The following is a 23588-nucleotide window of genomic DNA, read 5'->3' on the forward strand; positions in this document are numbered from 1 at the left end:
TCGAATATCGTCATCCTGAGCGATGTGCACCATGACATCTCTTTCGGATCTTGACACTTCCAGCCTCCACCTTCTCTTTCTTGATCAAACTACGTACTTTGCTCAGCCATGCTCTCGGATGCTGATGGATAAACTTCTTCTCGGGCTTCTTTGCAGCCGAGGGCTGTGCAAATCCTGGGTTGCCGCGCACAACTACTAGCAGGCAAGGGAGGGCTCGATAGAACTGCCGCTTATTGACCGACATTAACGGGCATCGATCCTTTTCGTCTTCGTATTGCTTACGAGGTAGGTATGCGTATCTGGGATATCGTCGCCTTGGCTTGTCAGGTTGTTAGATCCTTCGCCCTCCGCGGGACGCCTAATAGCTGTAAGTCAGTCAGGTATTATTCAGCTTGTTGCGACTGTGCTACAGGACTTAGAAGAGCGGATTTAGTTGCTAGCTCCGATTATTGCTGCGCGGACATGAAAGTGACGGTGACGACGAGATCTGCCAAAATGGTCAAAAAGTCACCTTGGTGGCACCGTGGAACAATAGCACGATGACGAAGAAACACTCTGTATTGAAGATAGCAAATCGCACGCCCCATTCACACCAAGAAGAATCCCAATCTGCTCTGATAGCGCCACAATAACGATGCCCTTGAACTCCAAAATGTCATGTCATCCTCGTTTCCTTCCCTAAGCACTGACAGCCCTGTTCATTGTGCGTCTTCTGGGCAACTGCACCTCTTCCACCTCACTCTCATCACTGAAGCCGCCCCATGGCAATTCAACATCACTCTCCTCATCAATTCCATCAAGACCCAACGGATGACGTTGTACTTCCTTGACCCCCCGAGCTCTCTGTGCCAACTCATCAACATCAATACCCAGACTCTGCAACGTTTCTTCCACTTGCTCGTCATCCATCTCTTGAAGTCTCTGTTCGCCATCTGTGTCTGCGGCGGGTGACATCTGGCCCTCGAGAACGTCGTAGAGAGCATAGATCTGATCGCTACGGCGTTCAATCTCAGCCATCAGAGCGTCCATCTTCTGTTTCACAGCAAGGCGCTTGCGGCGACCTAGAGCAGGATCGTGTCTGTTGTACATCTTCTCGTAACTCTGAAGTTGGAGTTTGAGGTGTTTGACCTCGTCTTCGAGTTGCTTCAGGACGGTTGCCAGCGCAACAGGTGGAGGTCGAGAAGGTCGAATAGTTGCGTTCGTGTCATCTATATTGCGCTCAGAGACAGGGATAGGCTGAGGAATTGTGACTTCCTTGTCTTGCAAATCCTGAGACGGACAGGCGGTGCAGTTCAAGTTGTCATGAGAGACATCACCGACTGCGCTTGCCATGGTAGCTTCGGCTCCCGGACCAGCATGGAGAGTGATATCGGGCAGAATAAAGGCAGAGGTCATTTCCTCGATACTCTTACTGCGGTTCCTTCGGCGTGATGAAGTACTCACAAACGATGCCTCAACCGACTCTCTTGGCTCAGAGTATGAGATGGCATCGGAAGCGTGAGGCGATTGGATACGCACGTTCTTGAGAAGGCCAGTGTTCTCATCGACCTGAGATCTGATCGTGAAACGTCCTGTGTCGTGATTGGTTACATCTCTGAGAGAAGATTTGCGAGGTACAGCAGTCATATTTGTGGAAGTCGCATTCTCCTGTGTTTGGTGTGCAGATACAGCACGCGCCGTCTTCGAAGCACGGCGTTCTTCCTCAAGGGTTTTTCGCAGCTTTGCCAATTCTCTAGGATCAAGGAAGCTCAGGTAGGTGATATCTCTGGAGTCTTCGTCGTTTTCCACGAGTCCATCTCTGACAGGTCTAGAGAAGTCCAGGTTGGTCGTCGATTCAACGTCGCTAATGTCGACGACGCGTTGAGGCTTCGAGGTGTTCTGACGAGTATTGGATTTGGAACGAGAGCGAGAGCGAAGATTGGCAGGTGCAGCAGCAGAGCGTGATCTCTTGATCTCATTCTCGATGCTATCCAAGATATTGTGCTTCGTGTCCTGGCCAAGTCTTCCGCTGGATTTGGGCTTGCTTGCAGGCTGTTCGTTTTCCTGAGTAGAGCGTGACTTGGACGACTTGGACTTGCGATCCTGAACAGGCTGTCTCACATCAGACTCGCGTGAGTTCCACTGCTGTGTTTCTTCATTGAATTGAGCCTTGATTTGGGCGAGTCTGATGCGCAGACGACTGTTCTCTGCTTGTAGAGCTTCGACATCGGCTTCTAAGTGTTCGTTCGAGTCGCGTAATTGCATGTTCTCGTTCTTGAACTCCTCGGCGTTGTAGTAAGCAACGCCAAGCTGGGTGACCAGGTCATCACGTTCTTGAGTCAAACGCTTGACAGCGATGTCGTTGACAGAAAGTTTGCGCTCGCCGCGATCAAGACGGTCTTGCAAAGTCTTGATGGTAGATTGCAAGGTAGCTCTCTGGACGCGCCATTTCTCTTTGGCGCTGCTATCATCGTCCTCGCCCAATGCACTGTCGGGTCGTCGCAACTTCTGCTCAACATCGAGACGCGACTTGAGTTGACCAACCTCTGTTTCATATTCTTCCAGTCTCTTTTGAGCTTCACTTTTCTCTGCTTCGAGGTTTGCGACCTTGTCTTTGAGAAGCTGTAGCGAAGCAAAGATTGCTTTCTCTTCGTCGGGCACGGCGATCGAGTTGATGTTTGCATGGGCGATGGTGTTTGTGATGGTGGGGTTGTTGTATAATGCAGAAGTAAAGCGCGAGCGTGACTTTTGTGAGCGCGAGAATACTGGGGTGCCATCCTTGCGTACGCCTGACACAAGTTCAGTGATGTTTGGAAGATCAGGAAGCATGAACGAAGCTTGAGTCTGAGTACCAGTCCAGGTAGCGGTAGGGTTCTGAAGCGGACGCTGAGGTGTAGATGCCGATTGCAGGCCTTGGTCGTGAGAGTAAGAGGTGGGCAGGGTAGCTGAAGTGAAGCGTGTGTTTCGTGGTTGCACAGTTTGAGTAATTGGACGTTCCTCGCCAACAAATGAAGAGTCACTCTCGTGGCGGACCTTGTGATGCATGTCGGACAGGGAGCGGCGCTGCGAAGCATTGGCTCTCTTATCACTCGAATGAGCGCGTCGCAATGACGCTTCTTTCCTCAGGCTGTCGGTCTTCCTGGGTGTGGGACGCGTGCTTCTCGGCGGAGTGCTGTGCAGGTCGTAGAGGCTGTCAGTTGGCAGTGGAATATCAGACATGTCGAAGCTCTTGGGGCTGCCTTTCTTGCCGCGTCCTGCTTCGATGGACATGGAGGCCTCGGGCGAGGGTGAAGGGGACTTTTCGGTAAAGTCTGGGAAGCTGTCGCGCACAAAGGACGAGTCGATGTGCATTTCGGGCTGGGGTGGATTGTAGTAGTTGAAGCGCTGTGCACTGGATCGAAGGTTGGGCAGTTGCAGCGACTGGGTGGCCGTATCGAATTGCTGTGTTGACTCGAACTCGGGCTGGAAGGTCGACATGGTCGATGTGTTTCCAGGCGACTGGCGAGGCGAAGGCATGCTAACAAGCAAGTCTGCCTGGATATGCAATGCTGAAGAAGGATGCTTGAAACTTTGACACGACACGGACGGCGGCTCTATCCACAAAGTCGACAAGCTCGCGTCAACATCAAAACACTGCGAGTAAACACAAAACGCCAAGACATGGAACCCGACCCACCGCTGCCCAATCACTCCGTCTCGACTACCAGACGCCCTTGTCATCTGTGCCACTCGAACATCAACCCGATGCTGTGGGAAAGAGCTCATAAAAAGGAAGTAAATGCTTTCATACTCGCTGAAGCTAGTAAAATGCTCGTTCGCATTGGCATGAGACACACAACCAGGAGACTTCTCGACAATGGCATTGCTTCTTATAGCTACAAGATTACAACGTTATTAATACATAAAGGTGAGCTTAACAGAAGATGTGCTTAGATCTTAGAAGAAACAATCTCGCGCTCCGTAAAGGCCAGTACACGGAAACGTAAAATACACAACCCCTTCACACCAGAAGTGTATGCGAAAAACAGAGAGACTACTAGAATGACGATTCTCTTTGCGTAACTCTGCTTCTCTGGCATTGCAGCTCAAAGATGTGATCAGAGAGGGCCCACTTACACTCAAGCTCCTTGACTGGTGGTAATGGTTGTCTTGACCGAAGAGCGCGAAGTGGGAGTGTCTTTGCAACGCTTGGTAGTTCTGGTCGTAGTTACGGTCGCTTCAGAGGAATGGACCGTTTTGAAACGAGTAGAGTAGCTGATTGAAGTGTTCGGCTTTGAAGAACGAACCGTTCTGAAACTGGTAGACCAAGTGGTTGGCTTTGAAGAACGAACCGTTCTGGAACTGGCAGATCGAGTTATCGAAGTAGTTTTGCAACGCTTCGTAGTCACTGTCGTAGTTGTGACTGGAGTGTGAATTGATTTTGAGCGGGTAGATGAGGCAGTTGAGGATGAACGACTAGTAGATCGGACTGTCGAAGATGAATGACGAGTTCTCGTGGCAGTTGGAGAGACTAGCAAGCGGTGCGTGGAAACAGTACTGAGGACTGTTGTGGTAGAGCGGACGTGAGGAGGAACCAGGACCAGGACAGTGCTGGAAGCTTTGATGGTCGCTGTTGGCTCAACCATGTTAACGACAGTGGTGGTCGAGCTGGGGAACCCATTGTTGTACACTGTGAGTTCGCCCGACATAGTGGAGTTGATGGTCAATGTCATGGTCGTAACAGGTTCTAGAATAGTCGTGTTGGTTGATGAGCTTGACGAGCTTGACGAGCTTGACCTAACGACGGTCCAGAAAGTAGTATCTCCAGGGATATCCACATTGAAAGAAGCAGACGAGATGGCGGCGAAAGCGCTGAGCGCCAGACACAACTTCATTCTCAATACTGTCAAATGTTATTAGTTCTCTCGGTAAAGATTATGACGTCTGGGCCATGAAACAACACGAATAGTTCTTGGGCATAAGGGTTCTGGACATACCAGATATAGTATTGTCCAGAGGTCGAGGTTAATGATTTTTGGTCAGTGGAGCCCAATAGCGAATGTGACAAAGAACAACGGAACAAACGAAGGAATGCAGAAATTGGTGTCAAGAGGGGAGCAGGTCGCGGGATGATGAGGAAGAAGATACCTCAGCTTCGAAACTGGTTGAGGGCAGATTCGCCTTGGTCTCCACCATTCAGCTTTTGGGGAGCGGAAATTGAGGGAGTTTCTCGCGTGACAGGAGTGGAACTTGACAAAGTCTATTGACTGCTTCAATGCCCATGATTCCCACAGCACTTACGCTTAACAGCATGATTTTATGTGCGATCGAACTGGTATGCTCTAGCATAACTTTAGTGTTACCGAGAGATGCTGCGCCATGTTTGAGAGATGGTCAGCAGCTATATACAACAAATTTGTCAAAGCGACAAGAACTCGAGAAGCTGGTAAACGGAAACACGAGATTGATGGTCGAGATGAAGTATGTGGGAATGAAGACATTGGTTTGATAGCAAAGGCTAGATCAATTCCGGGTTGAAAAATGATGCTTTATGCTTTGCGTAAGAATTCGAAGGAAGGACCATCGCTGATTCGGTCCATTGAAACCAGAGGTACGACAATCATGAGATATACTTGAGCCAAATGCTGTCCAAAAAGTACAATATTCCTGCAGCCAGATACTGCAGCGTGAAACGCACACATCTATTGCAAGAGATGGTCCTGAGAATGATTAGCAAGATGTCTGCAGTTTCATGATCAAGAGAACTTACGCGGAAATGCTTTTGGTTGTTTCCTCTCTTATCGTTGCCCCATTGGTAGTTGGCTTGAGCTCTTTGTTCACGCTTCTTCTCTCTCTTCTCAGCAGCGCGCACCTCCTTCTTCTTGACCTCACTGACGCCAACCATGCCAAGACCGCCCTCTGCACGGGTGACGATTTGACGGCCGCGATCGTGTCTTGATCTTCTGGTCTCCTTTTCCTCGTCGGAGTCGTGACGGCCTTCGATAAGTCTTTGTTCCGCTCTCTCCTCGGGAGTAGGGTAGTTGCGAAGGTTTTGGCGATAGTACTTGGCAAGCGAACGATGACCAGCAGTGCGTCCAGTAGGCAAGTGCAATTCGTATTCGTCGTGGTAGACAGCGTGAGGGGTGGAGTGAGCGTGAGAGTGGTATCCGTCTGTGTTTCTGTGAGGGCGAGGATCCTTGTGGGAATGGTGTCTGTGGCGGTCAAGGGTCTTGTAGCGGTGCGAGTGGTCGTCAATAGGCACAGAAGTAATCTCGTCGGTCGGCACCGATGACAAAGAACCATCACTCTCCCATCCTTCGTCGTCCTCGTCGGCCATCTCTTCATCTCCGTCTCCGTCTTCGGTCTCGATTGTGACCTTGGTAGCACGAGCGGCACCGAGCTTGACGCCTCCTTCCTGCTGGTCATCTGCACCGTCCGTGCTCTCATCATCTTCGTCGTCTGAGTAAGTGCTTCTGAAGTCGTAGAACTCTCCAATCTCGAGCATTTCATCTTCAGTGCTGTATGGGATCATGCAGTGGCCTCTGTCGCGCATGTGTGTCTGGATACCAGAGGCAGTGTGCTTGAGCTGACCACAGTACAAGCACTGATGGTCATCATGGATCTTCTCGTGGAGATAGCTCAGGAGGCCCTCCACGTCAACCAGGAACTCTCTTTCGGGAATGAACATGCCGTGTTGCTTGGCCATGTGCTTAACATTCTCATCAAGGTCTTCGCAAATAGTGTTGCAGAAGAGGCATTGGTTGAGCAGGACTTCAACCATGTCATCGGTATCAGCAGCAGCCGAAGGGGCTCTGGATGAGCTGTCATCGTCGGTGATGTTGGCTTGTTGAACACCATTGGTGATGTGGGCAAGGTCGGTATCGCGCTCCGTGGCGACAGAAGCGACTGAAGCGGTCTCGACATTGGAAGCAGTCTCGAGAGGTTCGCCCAAGGAGAAGGTAGAGCTCATGACAGAGCTGGCGTCGTCGGCATCTCTCATGTGCATGCGAGCGACTTGCTGTCTGTGTTTCTGACTTCCAAGATGGTTTGCATAGGCATTCTCGCTGAAGTAGGTCTTCTGACAAGCAGAGCAGACCTTTTCGAAGGAGGCGCGAGCGGCGGTGGCAGCGGCCGAAGCCTTGTTGGCGAGGACTTTTTCAGCGAAGACTTCAGAGGTGAGTGGGGGAAGCGAGGCGACTCGTCTCTTGAGGTTGTAGCGGCTGAGAAGTTGTGTCAGATACGAGAGGCGTCACGACATGGAGACAGACTCACTGCCAGTCGCTTTGCATGTGAGTGCGCTGCAGGTCGCTAGAGCGGAAGGCGACCTGGCAGGTGTTGCAGGTGAAGGGGTGGGTAGGACCCGAAGCCATGCTAGCCATGTTGAGGTGTGTCGTTCGGAGTGGTATACGGCTTCTTTGTTAGGGAAAAATGTCAGAAGAACAAGAGCGCAGCGCGATAAGAAATGTCTGGAGGGGCAAACTTTCGCATGTCATGTCCCAAATTTCGTCAGCGAAACGCCGCAATCCCCGTCTGTCCCTGCCCTGCGCTGTTCCTGCCTCATCGCCAAGCCTGCCTCGACCTTTATCCATCTTCGACCATCTTCAGTCTTGAACATGACTTGCAACTTCTTATAGGTCCATATCTTCTTGATCTTTGTGAGTCTCTAGTGCCACGCTCCTTCTTCCAAAGCAGTCGTCTAAGACGGCCGCACCTTAGACTGCATCGTCAATCAAGCAACGAGTACTCGCTCTCATGTGTCGTTTCCCGCCGAAGCCAGGTCGTCCGCATCGCCTTTTGCTTCTATCCTCACGTGCCCAAAATCATTCTTGACAACATTGGCTATGTCAATATAGTTGCGCCTTCTCTTTGTTTGTTTTTGTATTAATATGGCCACTCAATCCTCGTCTGGCCCAACATCCTTGTCGTCTTCTTCATCTCGCCGCCATGAAACTCAAGACTTGATCAATCGGTACGTCTTTCTATGAGAGCCTCATTATTTGACTCATCGACTAATTGCTAGTCTTGCAGCTTTTTTGTACAGCTCTACCAGGGATGCGGTATTGCGACATGTCCGGCGCCACTTTGCGCGACCGCAAGGTCCCATCGCTCATCACCACCACTGCGTAGATATACTGCTGTCAGTGCCCGGACTATGGCAGTCGTCTTGGCCTCATCTGAAGATGCACACAACCGTCTCTGCCCAAATCTCCCTGGCCAGCTCCCCGTTGTTACTGCCACTGTTCAGGAGAGAGTCGATCACAAATCGATCATGCAGCAACTGTTCAATTCTGAATCACTTAGGAATATTCATCTGATCGAGAACGCATACTCATCGGAGCCCTTAGATGGCAAGTCTAGCATCAATATCTCGTCTTCTGGTCCCATGTCTTGCGAAGACTTGACCAAATTGTGCGATGGCATACATAACGCATGTTCCGCCGCATCGTCTTCAAAGCAAAACGACCAAGTTGCCTGTCTCTTTTCGAGACTGCGTTGTCTGTTCTCCAGCTTCTCATCTCTTGCACACTCCTTCATCGACAACCCCATAGATATTCTGCCAGACCCAACAATACCTCCGTCCACGAATCGTTGTACAAAACTCCATCATGCATTCGGGTCGGTGCATGCAATTGGTGAAAACGCCTCTACAATCGTTTTCAATTCCATGTGGGAAGCTCTTGAACCAGTCTTCGAGAGCCCTTTTGATCCAAGACATACAGGATCGCGAACTTTCCAGACGTTTCCAGCTACCAGCAAGGGCACTCAAGTCCCTAGCGTAGTGTATTATGCCATCCATGCGCTTAGTTCTTTTGTGCCACACGCCTCTAGGGAAATTTGGCACACAGTTTGGTCCGCAATTATTAATGGCAAGGCGTACGGTAAGCAGAAGCATCCGCAAGTCGATCATGTCACTTCATCTTGGCTGTTAGTCCTTGACAGATTTGAGCAAGAGCCTGCTCTGCGTATGGCGAGACGTCTTGTCCGGGCAATTGGTGCCAGGACATGCCTCGAAGAAACCTTGAGCGCCTGTAACACGGATGACACAGACCCAGATCCGCGACTGCAAATCTGGAAGACGAGTTGCAGACTCAGAAAATCGGTCATAGATATGCTGGTTCAGGAGGAGCAAACTTTCCGATTAGCCACATTCAAAACCAGGTATAGGGATGATTTGCGACATGGTGGCGAACTTGTTGGCACCACGTCACTCATTTGGCTTGAGTGGCTTCGCAAATGTTTTCTGAAAGAGTGGGACGGCTCTTTGCGCATCAATAGATGGAGTGTCGCTGGTTCGGCACTTGAACTAATGGAAGATCTATGTAAGAGCGAAAGCCCATTGTCCTTTTCGTATTACTGACATTTTCAGGGAAGCATCGAGGTCGAGGGCAGCTGGATATGCCCGCAAAACTCTTTGCATGTCCCACCATATTTGGCACTCTCGATGTCGACAAGGCAGCACAAGACTGGTTATCATACAAGCCAAATCCTGATGTCCGCCATCTACTATCGTTCAAGTTCTTATTCGACACAAGAGCGATGACTTTACTGGTTCGCACATCCCACCACATCCTCATGCGCCACGCCTACAACGAAGCCGACGCGATATTACATTTACGTCGAAGAACTATGCCTCAAGTCAATCTACAAGACGTGGTCTACCTAGATCGTCGCTTGAGAGCTGCCCAAGACCATTACATTGTGTTGAAGATCAACAGACAATCTGTACTATCCGATGCCTTCGACCAGTTGTGGCACAGAGAGAGACGAGAGCTTTTAAGACCACTCAGAGTCCGTATGGGAATCGATGAAGGCGAGATTGGTCATGATCTTGGAGGTGTTCAGATCGAGTTTTTCAAGCTTGCTTGTCAAGAAGCTTTCGATCCTGCCTACTGTAAGTGAAGTTGATTCTCGTTCCTGATCTCTGGTAATTGACGACTCATACAGCACTCTTTTCTATTGACCCTCAGACTCGCATGGCCTGGTTCCAACCCGCAACGATGGTTCCACTCTACAAGTATCAACTCTTCGGCTTGCTTTTTGCTCTTGCCATCTACAACGGTATCACTCTACCGGTTTCGTTCCCCTTGATCTTTTACAAGAAGCTACTTTTCCAATCACCCAGCGAAGCTGATTTGATTGAAGGCTGGCCAAGTCTGGCTAGGTCTTTGCAACATCTCCAGATGCATCAAGGTTCTGTTGAAGAAGATTTTGCCCGAGATTACGTCTACAGTTTCGATGCTAATGGCTTGCATCTGGATGTAAGTATGGATGATCCATGGGATGGTTGGTCAGTATGGGACAAGATCAAATCAGGCAAAAGCATGAGCCTGGGACGATTGAAGGTGATGCGCCAATACCCAGACAAGCATCACCCGGAGCCCAAATCCACATATGCTGCACAAGCTTCCACGCACAAACCACCACTTTCTACGGATCACACGGACTCAGGAGGCGACCAGACGCAGACCCAAGTGGAAGCTCATGGGTATCACCAAAGCAGATTCGAGTGGCCTGGCTGGAAAGTCGAGGTTGCGAACCCTGGCGAGCTACCTCAACCAGTCACAAACGATAACCGCCATGACTTTGTCTCAAGCTATTGCCAATGGGTCATGGACTGGTCTATTCGGCCTCAGTTCAATGCATTCGCTAAAGGGTTCTACTCAGTGATGAACCTGAGAGCTTTGGCAGTAAGTTGCTGCTCAGCTGCAACATTTCCATAACATGCTAACTTTTGTCCAGCTCCTGAATGCCGACCAGTTTCGCACGTTAGTCGAAGGTCACAACCATCTGGACATGGACGCATTACAAAAAGCTACCACTTATAATCATTATACAGCCACTTCCCCAGTCGTTCGTTGGTTCTGGGAGGTGGTCAAAGCTTATCCTCAAGAAAAGCAGAAGCAATTGCTTGAATTCGTTACAGCAAGCAGTCGAGTACCTGTAAACGGGGCCGAGAGCTTGATCTTTGTTATCGAAAGAAGCGACTCAGAGACGAGTGCGTTGCCTGGGAGCAGCACCTGTTTTGGCACGCTCAGGCTCCCTGAGTATGAGAGCAAGGAGGTTTTGGCGAGCAAATTGGATATTGCTTTAGAACACTCTTTGGGCTTTGGACAAGCATAGATGTAGTTTTATTCAATGAAATCCACAAACAGAAAATGTCGCTTATTGTTGGTCTGAAATACCTATTCAGCTATTGTGCCTTCGAGTAGCTAGCTGCAATTCAATGCTGGCGTTGGTATGGGGGTCTTTACTGAAAGTGGCGGGGGTGAAGAAATGGGGGTCTCCCGAAGCACGCGTCGTGTGACGACGACAAGCATGACGACTTGTCAACTCTTGCAATCAACAACGAAAATTACTGGTTCTATCTATCTATTACTCTAATTTAGTCTACAAATATATTCAGTATGCTATCTAGTGCGCCTCTATTTCCTTGGAAGCAACGTTCTCCTCGTCATCTCCAGCATACGCGTATCTGGAGAATTTTCTGATACGATCACCGAAGAAATAGAAGCCATACGGAATCGCACAACAAGCAAGAGCAATGAAAGCCATCAGAGTTCCAGCCCACTGATAACCGAGACGATGGAACATCTGTTCCGTGAACAAGACGACGCCGGCTCCCCAGAAGCTTCGAATGAATGTCTTTGCCGCAAGTGCAGACGCAGCCGAATGTTGGTACGTATCGACGAGGTAGTTGTTGGCGCTGTTGTAGCAGGGAATGAAGCCGAAACCGATGCAGAAACCGCCCATTGCAGGACCCATCCAATGAAGACGGGGATACGATGTCCAGGCAAAGATGAACATGCCGATTGCAATGAACCAACAACTAAACATCATCGGGACCAGACGCTGCTCTGCCGGTGGCTTGCCCTGGAACTTTATCGATCTCTTCGCATAGTCTCTGTTGATTAGAGGTGCTAGGAAAGCACTTCCTATCACGCCGATCGCCAGAGGAATGAACATAAGACCAGTGGTACTGGCTGAATATCCTTTTCCTTCCTGATAGATAATCGGGAAGGCAACGAAGAACATGTACAGCAGGCCGTACAAAACACTCATGTAAAGTGAAATGAGAAAGACGATGAGTTCGCGGAACAAAAGTTGGAAGGGTCGAAGGATGAAGACACGCATTCTTTCGCCGATGGGCCTTGTGTCGAGATCAGACTCGCTGACGTATCTGTTGTCGCCTGTCTCTTTTCTCATCTTCTTTGCGCGCTTCGCGAGGATGATAGGCGCATACGTCTCTGGGACCGTGAAGACGATGAGAATGTATACGAAGCCGGACAAGATAAGCTGCAACCAGTACAACCAACGCCAGCCGAGGTTGTCAGAGGTGAAGCCTCCAACGAGTGGTCCAATGGCTGGTCCGACGAATGGTGCAGCACTGAAAGCAGCCATGGGCACGCCTCTTTCTTCGGCCTTCCACAGATCGGCAAGTGTTCCACCGACTAGGACCATGGGTGCTGAAAAGGCGATACCATCGATCAGACGACAGACAAGCAAGGTCCCAATATTCTTTGCAACAGCACAAGGGATGACGAAGACGAGTGCGATCAACAAGGTACTGGCGTATACAGGACGACGACCAAAGGTCTCACTGAAGGGTGCGAAGGCCATAGGACCAACACCAAACCTATGAGCGGTCAGCTGAATCCAGACGAACAGAAGTAGGTGTACCTACCCTACAACAAAAACTGTAATGGTAAGAAGGGCGACTTCTTCGCTGACTCCAAAGGTTCGCTCAACGCCGATCATATCTGCGGTGATGACAGCGCTGTTGAAAGCGACAGCGAAACAGGTTATCGCGACGACCATGGTACACCACCATTTGTATGCCTTGCTCCAGTTCTTCGGGTTCTCCTTGTCACCTGGCGTGAAAGTGACAAGCTCGTAATCTTCGGTCCTGCCCGTCTTTCTGGATGTCACCTTGCGAGCTAGAGTTCCAGTGGTTGTCTCGGTAGTGTACTCTGCCATGTCGGCATTTTCGGTGAGTGTACGGTAAGGCAGTTCTAGTGGGTCTGTCTCGATGGGTCTTGAGGTATGTTCGCTGGTTGGGCTTGTGTGTGCCTGTTCAAGATCTGGTTTGGATTCGTGGGTATCCTCATGGTGATTTAATGTTGAGGTGCTACTCGGTGTCCTTGATATATACGCCGACATTTCTGAAGTGTATGGATTCAAGTCAGGTGTATTCAAATTAAACAAAGCGATTGTACTGAGGTAGTGGAGGTGGTTCTTCGAATAATAGATGCTTAGATACAAGTATTCATACTCTCATCAAGGAGGATGAAGGGCATTATATATCCACAGCAGCATATCTTGCAAGACAATATCTTCTGCGAGAAAACTCCTTGATAAGACCACTACTGAATTTCGATGCAACTGTAAGCGTATTCTACATTTTCTTGATATATTCGAAGCGGTTGCGACATGTGAGTGTGCTAGCAGTTTCCAGTTGCATTCTCAGATCTCGGACATCTCTCGGATCGCTCGACTTCCAGGGTTCACGCCAAGCATCCACCAGTTTATTCCTTCTCTTCAGCCTCTCTTGTTATGATCCAACTTTTCGTACGATGTTCACAAGTTGTAAATCTTCTGGTCTGTGTACCTATCTCGGAGAAAATTCTACATGATCTGCGTTGGTGTCTCGGCCCTCACCAGGAGCCAATCTTTCAGGCTCGTCAACCGATTCTTGACCAATAGACCTATCTTATCTTCCCATCAAGCCTTATCTCAGCAACAACAACAACATCATCATCATCATCAGGAGGGCTCTGTTGGAGACTTCCTGCCATACATATCACGTCACACTAATAAACATCGTTTGGGTGCTCCGTGCTTTGTCCAGTACCGCAAGGCTGAACCAATGTTCTGAGGCTTCGTATGCATCCTGGAATCATGCACAGACCCAGCGCCTAGTCGATGACATTGCTTGGGAGGTTCGGTGGCTCATGACTGCATGCTAGTTTGGCGCTTTAGAGCAATCTCTTGCGATTCGTCAAGGCTATGAAAGACTGACTTCATATGGAAAAACAGGGACCTACAAGAACTTCCAAAGTGAGTCTGATCAATCCAACTTGCAATCTTCTGTGACGAAAGAGTTGAAGAATCGCAACTTTGTCGGACTCGAGTTCAAATTCTCAGTTCCTTGAATGTACTGTAGCACCGAACAGGCCGAGTTGCAGGGACGTTTTCGGAGACTTCGACCGAAGGCACGCTATTCGGATCGTCCCGAGCATTAGCGCCTTACAACAATCTTGGCAACATGACCGCAATCGCAACTTCCTCGTGATGACAGACATTCAACTGCGAGACACCTGGAGAACGTGTGTCGCTGCAGATCCTTCTTTAACATGGTTTCTTCCAAGAACACACCCCGCATCATCATTCATGGCGGTGCTGGAAACATAACCCGCGATAACCTGGATAAAGATGCTTATCAAGCCTACCGCTCTGCCCTCCTCGCAACTTTGCAGTCTTCATATGCTCTATTATTAGAACCCGGTGCCACAGCTTTGGATGTCGTAACTCATGCTGTTTCTATGCTGGAAGACAATCCCCTGTTCAATGCAGGACATGGCGCTGTCTACACTACTGCGGGAACACATGAACTGGAGGCTTCTGTTATGGTGAGCAAAGGCTACCACAAGCGCGGCGTTGGAGTCATGGAAGTTTCAGGAGCGAAAAATCCTATCAAACTTGCACGTGAGCTATTGGTCAGGGGAGAGGAGGTAGATGGAGGTGGTGCTGGAGCCCATGTACAACTGGTTGGTGAAACTGCAAATAAGCTTGCAGAAGCATGGGGCTTGGAGACTGTGAGTCCTGGGTACTACTGGACCAAGCGACGATGGGATGAACATCGTAGAGGGTTGGGTAAATCTACGGATCGTGAGACATATCGAAAGCATAAGAGACGTGCAGACAGATGCTCTTCGTATGTCGCAGAGTGTGCGGCGGATGCTAGAGATTTGAATGTCCATGACCCTTCTTGGAATGGTCAAGACTATCTTCCTCAGGGCACCGTAGGTGCAGTGGTTCTCGACAGCGATGGCATGCTTTGCGTAGCTACCTCAACTGGTGGTCTTACAAACAAGCTTCCGGGCAGAATAGGAGTTTGTCGACACGTTTTTCATTTACAGTCCTGCCTACTGACAATTCGCAGGATACCCCCACGCTAGGAGCAGGTTTCTGGGCTGAACAGTGGATCGAAGAGAACCCGTTTGACCGTCCACATGGCATGGTATACCAGCAACCTACCTTGTCGCCAGCGGCGAGACTAGTCAACGGTGACTTTAGCAGTGTCCTCCAAGACTGCTTGCCGAGTTTCTCATCCTACCTGCCTGTTTCTCCTCGATTAGACAACAACGACGAACAGCCTATCAAGCCCCTCTCGGCGCGCCATGGAGTTGCTCTTTCTGGAACAGGTTACAATACATCTCACGGCTTTACCTTCGTCCCTAGCTAACATCCTCGCAGGCAACGGTGATTCCTTCCTCAAAACATCTGCAGCTCGTACAGCTTCTGCTATGACCCGCTTTTCCTTTCCGCCTCTTCCACTAGCGGTCTCAGTGAAGCGTGTGGCTGGTACAGACGGTATGCTTCAGCAAAGCGCCGAAGAGCGCTGGAAGAAGACTGGAGAAGGCGAAGGTGGTATAATCGGTATCGAATATCGCTTCGGAAGGGGTACAGTCGTGGCCGATTTTAACTGTGGAGGCATGTTCCGCGCTTGGGTTGATGATGCTGGCAAGCAGCGCATGATGGTTTTCAAGGAAGAGTTCTAAAAGCCAACAGACTGGCAAAACAAGCTCGACTATACATTATCCTCGCTTGTGGCGTCCAACGGGTCACTCTCAGTGGCATCATCAGACACATGATCATGAGATCGATACAAGTAGCAAAAGCACAAATCTCGTTCGCGACTCGGAGATGGTCCTGAGAAGGATCGTGGCGCGTCTCCCGGGCCGATTCAAAACTTTCGAGCTTTGACCTGCGCTACTTTAGTGCTACATAGATCTCGGAGATTTGATAAGATGAGATGCAAAAAGTCGAAAAACGAGTCAACAGCAAGGTGGAATGGGTTGATGACAATGGCTTGGCTATTGGAATCCGAGTACCTATCGACTGGACTCTATGAGCTACATGCGTATGCAGCTACTCACAGTTTTATGTGAGTTATTGTCTCTCCAGGATTGCATATCGAGGACGCAAGAAAACAACTAGACAACCGAGCTTCGATGCCAAGATGCTCACTTCTGCTGATTCACGCAGAGAATCGGCTTTAATCCAGTAGGGACTAGATGTATGACACAAATATAGACAGAGAAAGTAGTTTGGGACATGTTTTATCAGGTCTTGTAGTGTCAATACAGGCTTCAAGTCATGACCAGGGTGCTAGACGCAGCATGTAAACTTGAACACGGAAAAAAGCTAGGGTAAGAGGCTCGCTTGATCGCCCACAGGATTATGAACTGTCAAAATTATACTTCTGCTCAAAGCAATTCTCTCAAGCTGGTCCACAAGCTTAGAATCATTCACCCGTTCATCGCTTTTCGCAGGCCCGAAGATCTTTAAGCGTCAAACCAACTCTTGTGGCATTTGCCAAGGTATATATACTACAGCAACCTCCAGCCTCTCATCAGTCAGCAGCCAGTTCACACAGTGAACTAGATCAATCAGACCTGCCGGGGTAGCTCAATCGGTAGAGCGTGTGGCTCTTATCACCAGATAAAGTACAACCTCAAGGTCGCGGGTTCGAGCCCCGCCTTCGGCTATTCCTAAACACAGTTGACTGTTCTTTTTGCGTTTTTTTTTGTTGCACTATGTCGTTGTGGTTGGATAAGGTAGCGTATTAGATGGTGAAGTGGCTGCGAATTTGAGCATTTTTTTTCTTGTGTGGTGAAGCTTGGCTTGGCGGGCAGGGTCGGCTACCGACTTGGAAATTTCAGACTCACACTTTTTGCTTAGGGGTCGGATGTCGTTTTGCATTACTGCTTGGTCTTGTTTCAAGTTCTTTGCATTGTTCTGTGCTATTGGACTTTATGATGGAGAAAGTTGAATATAGAAGCGCAAAAGCGATGCAGATGCCGTGATCAGAACCTATCTTTTTGAAGTAGCAGCCGAGGGCGCGGCTTCAACCCGTTTGGTCAGATCACTGGTTCAAGACCCGCCATCGGCATGAGGTACAGATGCTTGACGGACATACTGACTTTCAAGATGGAACTAAGATACCGTAGACCGTTCTATTGATGATCTGTACAATGAGTTTACTGGATTGTGAAGTGGATATGTCCAACTCCTGCTCCCACTGTGGGATCATCTCAATATCCTGAGATCGAGACATGGACAGAAACTTGGAAGTTTCTAGCAGTTATCATGGAACGTATAGTCACGGCAATGAGAGTCTATCAAGGTGATCATAAACACATCTTGTATTTCAAGAATTTGTACAAACTCCTTTCATAGTAATATTACCCTTATATCTTATGTCCACATCACATACTTCGCGGCCTCTCATACTCAGATTTCTCTATGACCAGACCAATTTCTTCAACGAGTATCCCAACGACTCAAGATATCCTGTACTCTTCCTAGCCTCAGCCACGGAAATGACATCCTTCTTCTCGACGTGCAAGTGCAATTTCGTTGCACCCTCTTGTTGCTCTCCAGCAGCAGTCTGAGTCTGTCTATCGAGAGCTTTATTGCTCAATCGTTCAATTTCTTCACAGATATGGCGCACCATTTCCACTTCACTCAACTCGCCATCGGTGTTCTTGCCTTTAGAGGCAGAGTTTCTAGGTGGTAAGGCTTTGAAGGCGAGGAGTCTGCTTTCTGCAGGTTTGACGTCGGTTTTCTTGGTATCTTTATCTGCAGCGCTGGCTTCTTTTTCGTTGGCGAGACTGCGTGTGTTGGTGCGTACCATAGCGGGAGTTTGACTCGAGTACTTGACTACAAAGCCGACGTTTTTCTTTTCGTCCATGTGGGTGGGGCCGAGTGTACTGGTAATGTAGGTGCCGTAGTTGACGCTCTCGATATCGACGAGTTCGACGCGTTCGAAGGAGCCGACCTTTTCTGTGTCCCAGTCGAAGCGGCAGAAGTAGAGTGCGCTGTCAGTAAGAAGGACGATGCACTCTTCGAACGGCAGTGCACGTAGTGTGTTTGCTGATGCTGGGCAGGATAGCGTCCAGCCTGAGATCATATCTGCCGAGTCTTCGAGGACAATGGCTACGCAGGTCTCGATTGCGCTTTGGCGAATGCGACCCATATCAAGAGCGTAGTCTTGGTTCATCATATCGGTCTCGAATTCCTCGAAGACTACAGGTCCTGCATTGCCAAGCCAGAAGTCTATGCAGGTTTGTAAAAAGTAATCTCCGAAGATGTTATTGTAGTAGCGGTTGAGGGTCAGGCTAAAGTCGGTCAATGCACCTTGCCAGTTTCGTTTGCGGGTGCGAGTGAAGTCTCCTTTTAGTGCGGCAGTACCTGCGTACTGACGAGAGATGGCATCGCCGTTGTCAGCCCACAAGTTATTGTACCAAGACGTCTTGGGGTCGGTTTGAAGGTTGATCGACAGGCCCATCTCAGCAAGCTGGTCTTGCAGAGCGTGACCAGCTGCGCCAGATTGAACGACATTGGTTCGGTCAAGACAGTCCATGCAGTTTGTCCTCAGCACGCCGGTTTGAGTGTTGAGGAACTTGCCATCTTGCTGAACAGTCCAGCCGAAAGATTTCATAGCCGGCCTAAGAGTGTCCATAAGGATTGAGACATTCTCAAACTTCATGCCCTTGCAAACAGTATGGAAGTCGAACCAATGGAAGCCGACTTGCTTGCCTGACACACCCCCAGACTTGTTCAGATCATTTGCGTTTTTCTCATACGACTCTCCAATTTTTGCTTCTGTGCCATGCTTGTCGACCAGAGATGCGCACTGAACTTCTCCATAACGTTCAAGCATGTTCGAAAAGTGTTTCTCGAAAGCAGCCTGGTTGGTGGCTTCGGAGCCATATTGAATGGGAATTGGTTTGAAGCTGTAGGGACTCTGCGAGAAGAATAGAGGGATGGAGCCTCTGACCTGCAGGAACGAAAAAACCTTGTCTTTGGCGTCCCACGATGGCGTGGCAAGAATTTGCTCAGTCTCAACATTATTAGCGACATTGCCATCATCATCAATACCACGACGCAGGTAGCGTAGTCCTGCACGCTTGACGAAACGTCTAGAGATCAGCGTCAGCAGTAGCTCCTTTGCCTGCGACTTGTCATCGGTTGTGCTCGCATTCTCTTTCTGGGCCTCCTCCTGGGCCTTGACGACGTCTGATGCCTCCTGCTTCGCATCGACTATTTTGTTCTCTGCATTCTCAGTTGTGTCAATGGTAAAGGCACGTTGGCCAATGAAGCCTTGAATGACGGGTAGAACGAGGTTGTGTTGGCCAGCTTCGATGAGAGGTTCGGTCAAGTTGTGGTTCCAGAAGTACTGAAACTGTCAGTTGATGTTTACGACTATGTTTTCGTGGAGACACTCACTAAAGGATCAAAACGCTTGTAAAGAGGGACAGAGGCAGAGGCCGACTCCTGTCGTGAAAGACTGCGTGAAAGGTCGTAATCGTAAGAGAAGTAAAAGCTTCGTGAGGTAAAGTACAGGTTTGTTGTCTTGAGGATTCTTGGAATGAGATTAGTAAGAGTCGTGTCGGCAGGCGCGACAGGCGTCGACTCGGTATTAGGCTGTTGCTCGTCCGATGGAGCGGGCTGAGACTGGTTGTCGGCAGGTGCGTTCTCCACCTGCTCCTTTGTCTTGTCCGGCAAAGAGTCTTCGGCTTGCTTCTTCTGCTCGGCGGTCAAAGTCAGGTCAGTCTCGCTGGCGCTCATGCCTTGTTTGCGGATGCCATCAGACTTCCAACCGCCCTTGGAGAACCACCGCTGGGCAAAGCGACCATATTGACCCTTGTTCTTTATCACATCGGCAACTACAGTAGTAGCCTTGTTCACCGAGCCTTTAGGTACCTGCAAAGGCTCGTCTGGCAAACCAACTGAAGCGTTATCATCATGTTCGTCGTCGGCCGCCGAGCTCGAGTCGTCTTCGTCGTCACTGGTGTCCAGAGACTCGGGCTTGTTACTCTTCAGAGTTATCTTTGCGTGCTGGATAGCATGTTGTGCTTCTGATTGCGAGGCTAGGGGAATGAGGGCGACATTGGTAATGACGTATATAGGCTTGCCGCGGATTTGGGCGACTTGCTCGCGCTTCGAGATGGCGACGAGGTACGAGGAAGATGCGAGGTTCAAGAGGCCTTGAGAATGTCAGTCAAAAGAAGGCTTGAGTGGATTGTGTGCATACCGAGGAGACCATGAGCTTCGAGTCCTTCACCCGTCGAGTCGTCGTTATGTTGTTGGAGCGAGGGGCTGATGTTGTGTGTCTTGTAGTCGATGTGTACAGGAGGAGACGACGACTGTTGGTGTCGCTGGGAAAGAGGCTGCAAAAGCAGACCGTCTGCCGTCGCGCAACTGTTCAAGTATTAGCTCTACCAAAATACGTGCTTGTTGCAGTCGGCAAGGCACTTACATGAGGAGTTTGCGCACCAGACCAGGCATCGCTACAGCATTGGTTGCATTTGACGCTGCCTTGGAATCTGACTGTCTCATCAAATGTTCAGACCAATGTCTAGCAAGCTATCTTGTCCCTCCTCTGGATGATCTCGCCAATGTTTTTGCGACTCCGAAGCTGGAGATGGATGACGTCGATTCGGAACCCGATGGCCTGATTCTTCCTGTCGATTTTTCTAATTTTGCTCCTACAGCAACGCTTTTTTTTTGTGACTGTCGATAGACGCCTGACTGTCAGCATCAATTTTTGCTGGTAGAACTGACAGGAGACGTACAAAGGTTGTAAGGATGTCGGACGTGTTGTAGTTTGTTATCCTTCTGATCTCATGACCCCCGCTTCCACGCCAACCTCTGCCGTTTCTTGACCGACTTGCTTGTCGACTCGATAACTGCATCCTACCCAACACTAGTGACTCGAGGTAGACACTGACATCTCCAGAGTGAGTATAGCTGTAGTCGCCATGAACAGGTAAATGGTAGATCCATCTGGGGAATATCGATTCTTACATCTCATACCAGCTACGCTAGCTCAGCCATCCGTCGACTCTGTCGTCTTCGACCGAAACGGGCATACTATCCCCAAAGACATTTCAGTCGAAATGGTCAATCAAACACCATCATCGAAAGAATGCCCGTGGGAGCATGGGACAGTCATATGCATGTAACCTCTCCTGACTACCCTCTGGCAACGTCGGCCGCATACAAACCATCTCTACACAGTCTAGACCACGCCATGACTTTCGAAAAGACAATTGGTATTAACAACATCGTGCTTGTTCAACCCTCTATCTATGGTAACGACAACTCTTGCCTCTTAGACGCTCTAAAGGAAATTGGACCAACCCATGGTCGGGGCGTGGTGGCGTTTGATCCCGACGACATTGCCAGCGATACATTGCAAAAATGGCACAGACTGGGTGTCCGAGGCGTCAGACTAAACTTCAAATCCACAAATGAACCATTTAATCCGGATGCTGTCAAGCAGACCTTACGAAAGTATGCGGCTATTGTAAAACCACTCGACTGGGTCATTGAGCTATTCATCGATCTCGAGCAACTTCGCTTCATAACCGACATTATGCCTGAACTCGGAGTAAAGTTCTGCATTGCTCATTTCGGCGCTCCTGACATGAAACGCTGGACTTCATATCCTTCAGATGCGTCAGATGTACCGGGCATGCAGCATTTGACGACACTGTTAGCACAAGCTGATAATCTATGGGTCAAAATCTCGGCTCATTATCGCTTTGACCTTTCCATTGACAATATGGCTGGAACCGAAGCCATCACAAAGCTGTTGCTAAACACTGCGAGAGACAAGATGATCTTTGCATCAGATTGGCCACATACACGCTTCGAGGGTTTAGATGTGAAGCCTTTCGTTTCCAGATGCCTCGACTGGACGGAAAAATTTGAGGCGAAGGATCTGGTGTTCCGAGACAACGCAAGACGTCTCTGGGACTGCATTTAAGATCAGTATAAGATATCCTTGCAGAGGTCTCTTAGGTAGCTGCAGGCCAGTCCCAAGCCTCTTTGAGATTCTTCTGCGTGGATAGGGTATGGCGAGCGTGGACTCTTTCGGTGTATCTGAGGATCTCAAGCAGCTCTTCTTGCTCTATACGAGAGACGAATCGATCTCCGCACCATGATATACCCATGCATGTGGTGACCCATATGGCTGCTGTTTTACAACCACCCTGCGCTATGCCGCAAAGAGTCCTCGCATGAGACCTTAGTTCATTCTATTTCGGGTTCAGCAAATGTCAGACCTCGCAGACTCGTATGGAAAACTTACATCAACAGCCTGCTCGAAGGCCTTCCTGTGCAGGCCTAGTCGAGGTATATCTGGGTCATGGGCGACAAGAAGGATTTTTGACAGATGATAATGCTGGATGCCTTTTGCAATTGTGTCACCAGCGTACCAAGTCTTCGTGAACAAGTCTCCTTGCTCGCCGGATGGCTGAGACTGAAAAATGGGACTGAAAGACTGAGGCTTGTGAGTCATCCATGCTTCTCCGTAGTCGTGAAGGGCTTGATAGGTCTTTTGGTCGAGCGAGCCGTTCTGGAAACAGTGATTGATGACATCTGCACAGTGAACAATCATTCTGTTGGTCCATGTATCGTCATCAGCCGTGCAGAAAGAACGATCCAAGTTGCAATGTTCCAGAACAGGTACTATTGGTCTCTGGTTGATGAAAGCCACGACCATCTCTTGACGAAAGCCAACCCACCAAGCTGCTTGCCGCAGGCCACCCTGTGTAGCAATCCTTTCCTGTGCGCTGATGAGTGCGTGTATCGCCGGCAGGTGACTTTGTTGATCGTGGCCGGATAGAGAGACTTCATTCTATTAGTATACATTTGTCTACAGCGTATCTCCGTACTTACTGTCCATCTCTTCCATGACTCTGAGAATCACCACAGCAGCTAGTATGTAATCTTCGATTAGCGCATCAGGCTCGTTCAATACTGGTATCAAGTGGTCCAGTGTCTCCTGGAAGTAAATCTCGGGTGCCGGCTCAGTCGTTTCGATCGTCTTAGATATATGTTTGGATGCAACGGCAAAAATCGAGGTCAATAGGATAGGCGATAAGAATGCCATGCGAGGGACTAGCCGGCCAAAAACCTGTGATGAGCAAACTACATCGATGCTTGGAGCTAAATGCTCGATGAAGTGTTGCATCAACCTGGCTTCATGTGTAGATAGAGTCGGTATTGTAGGTAAGGAGAACGCCGCTTCTGGAGAGATTTTTGTGATACAACCTGCTGATAGGTCTTGAGGCGATTCAAAAGTTCGCAATGAGGGTGGTGATAAAACATTGTCCTGTTCGAGCAGCCCACTTGTCCGCGGAAAGGGCTGAGCAGGCGAGTCTCTACCATTGAGCGTGACCACAGGTGATATGCCAGCTACTGGGTTCGCGAGGGCGGCGTCTGTAGTGGCCTTCGTGAAGGGCTCTGTCGGAGCGCTACGTGAATGCTCTGCTCTACACCCGGCAGCTGCTTCTACAAGTGTCTCAAATCGAATCGATGTCTGGGACTGGCCCAGA

At 49.5% G+C, this 23588-nt stretch overlaps 9 protein-coding genes across 9 annotated transcripts; 3 read left to right on the forward strand and 6 right to left on the reverse strand.

Moving 5' to 3' along the window:
- Positions 1–678: 678 nt before the first annotated feature.
- On the reverse strand, positions 679–3495 carry M437DRAFT_55174 (uncharacterized protein; the record flags this gene model as incomplete). Its single annotated transcript, XM_041022815.1, has 1 exon — positions 679–3495. The coding sequence occupies one exon, from the start codon at positions 3493–3495 to the stop codon at positions 679–681; it is 2817 nt and encodes a 938-aa protein (XP_040877219.1).
- A 602-nt stretch (positions 3496–4097) lies between these two features.
- Positions 4098–4667, reverse strand: M437DRAFT_87031 (uncharacterized protein; the record flags this gene model as incomplete). Its single annotated transcript, XM_041028576.1, has 1 exon — positions 4098–4667. The coding sequence occupies one exon, from the start codon at positions 4665–4667 to the stop codon at positions 4098–4100; it is 570 nt and encodes a 189-aa protein (XP_040877220.1).
- Positions 4668–5578: 911 nt separating this feature from the next.
- On the reverse strand, positions 5579–7328 carry M437DRAFT_55327 (uncharacterized protein; the record flags this gene model as incomplete). Its single annotated transcript, XM_041022847.1, has 3 exons — positions 5579–6283; positions 6365–7178; positions 7231–7328. The coding sequence occupies 3 exons, from the start codon at positions 7326–7328 to the stop codon at positions 5579–5581; spliced, it is 1617 nt and encodes a 538-aa protein (XP_040877221.1).
- A 516-nt stretch (positions 7329–7844) lies between these two features.
- Positions 7845–11079, forward strand: M437DRAFT_55010 (uncharacterized protein; the record flags this gene model as incomplete). Its single annotated transcript, XM_041022784.1, has 5 exons — positions 7845–7927; positions 7987–9278; positions 9326–9850; positions 9904–10646; positions 10699–11079. 5 exons carry the CDS (start codon positions 7845–7847, stop codon positions 11077–11079), a joined length of 3024 nt encoding a protein of 1007 aa, XP_040877222.1.
- Positions 11080–11370: 291 nt separating this feature from the next.
- Positions 11371–12933, reverse strand: M437DRAFT_77625 (MFS general substrate transporter; the record flags this gene model as incomplete). The annotated part of the gene is made up of 2 exons (XM_041026843.1): positions 11371–12592; positions 12641–12933. The coding sequence occupies 2 exons, from the start codon at positions 12931–12933 to the stop codon at positions 11371–11373; spliced, it is 1515 nt and encodes a 504-aa protein (XP_040877223.1).
- Positions 12934–14309: 1376 nt separating this feature from the next.
- Positions 14310–15737, forward strand: M437DRAFT_87035 (N-terminal nucleophile aminohydrolase; the record flags this gene model as incomplete). The annotated part of the gene is made up of 3 exons (XM_041028577.1): positions 14310–15068; positions 15119–15380; positions 15433–15737. The coding sequence occupies 3 exons, from the start codon at positions 14310–14312 to the stop codon at positions 15735–15737; spliced, it is 1326 nt and encodes a 441-aa protein (XP_040877224.1).
- Positions 15738–17482: 1745 nt separating this feature from the next.
- On the reverse strand, positions 17483–20532 carry M437DRAFT_55168 (uncharacterized protein; the record flags this gene model as incomplete). Its single annotated transcript, XM_041022814.1, has 4 exons — positions 17483–19420; positions 19471–20174; positions 20279–20445; positions 20504–20532. 4 exons carry the CDS (start codon positions 20530–20532, stop codon positions 17483–17485), a joined length of 2838 nt encoding a protein of 945 aa, XP_040877225.1.
- A 640-nt stretch (positions 20533–21172) lies between these two features.
- Positions 21173–22015, forward strand: M437DRAFT_77628 (amidohydrolase; the record flags this gene model as incomplete). The annotated part of the gene is made up of 1 exon (XM_041026844.1): positions 21173–22015. The coding sequence occupies one exon, from the start codon at positions 21173–21175 to the stop codon at positions 22013–22015; it is 843 nt and encodes a 280-aa protein (XP_040877226.1).
- Positions 22016–22046: 31 nt separating this feature from the next.
- Positions 22047–23263, reverse strand: M437DRAFT_55038 (uncharacterized protein; the record flags this gene model as incomplete). The annotated part of the gene is made up of 3 exons (XM_041022790.1): positions 22047–22286; positions 22346–22881; positions 22930–23263. Coding segments are annotated over 3 exons (1110 nt in total), but the record flags the coding sequence as incomplete, so codon positions are not given.
- Between the last annotated feature and the right edge of the window lie 325 nt (positions 23264–23588).

Source organism: Aureobasidium melanogenum (assembly GCF_000721775.1).
Source record: "Aureobasidium melanogenum CBS 110374 unplaced genomic scaffold scaffold_21, whole genome shotgun sequence".
In the NCBI taxonomy this organism is placed as follows: Eukaryota; Fungi; Ascomycota; class Dothideomycetes; order Dothideales; family Saccotheciaceae; genus Aureobasidium; species Aureobasidium melanogenum.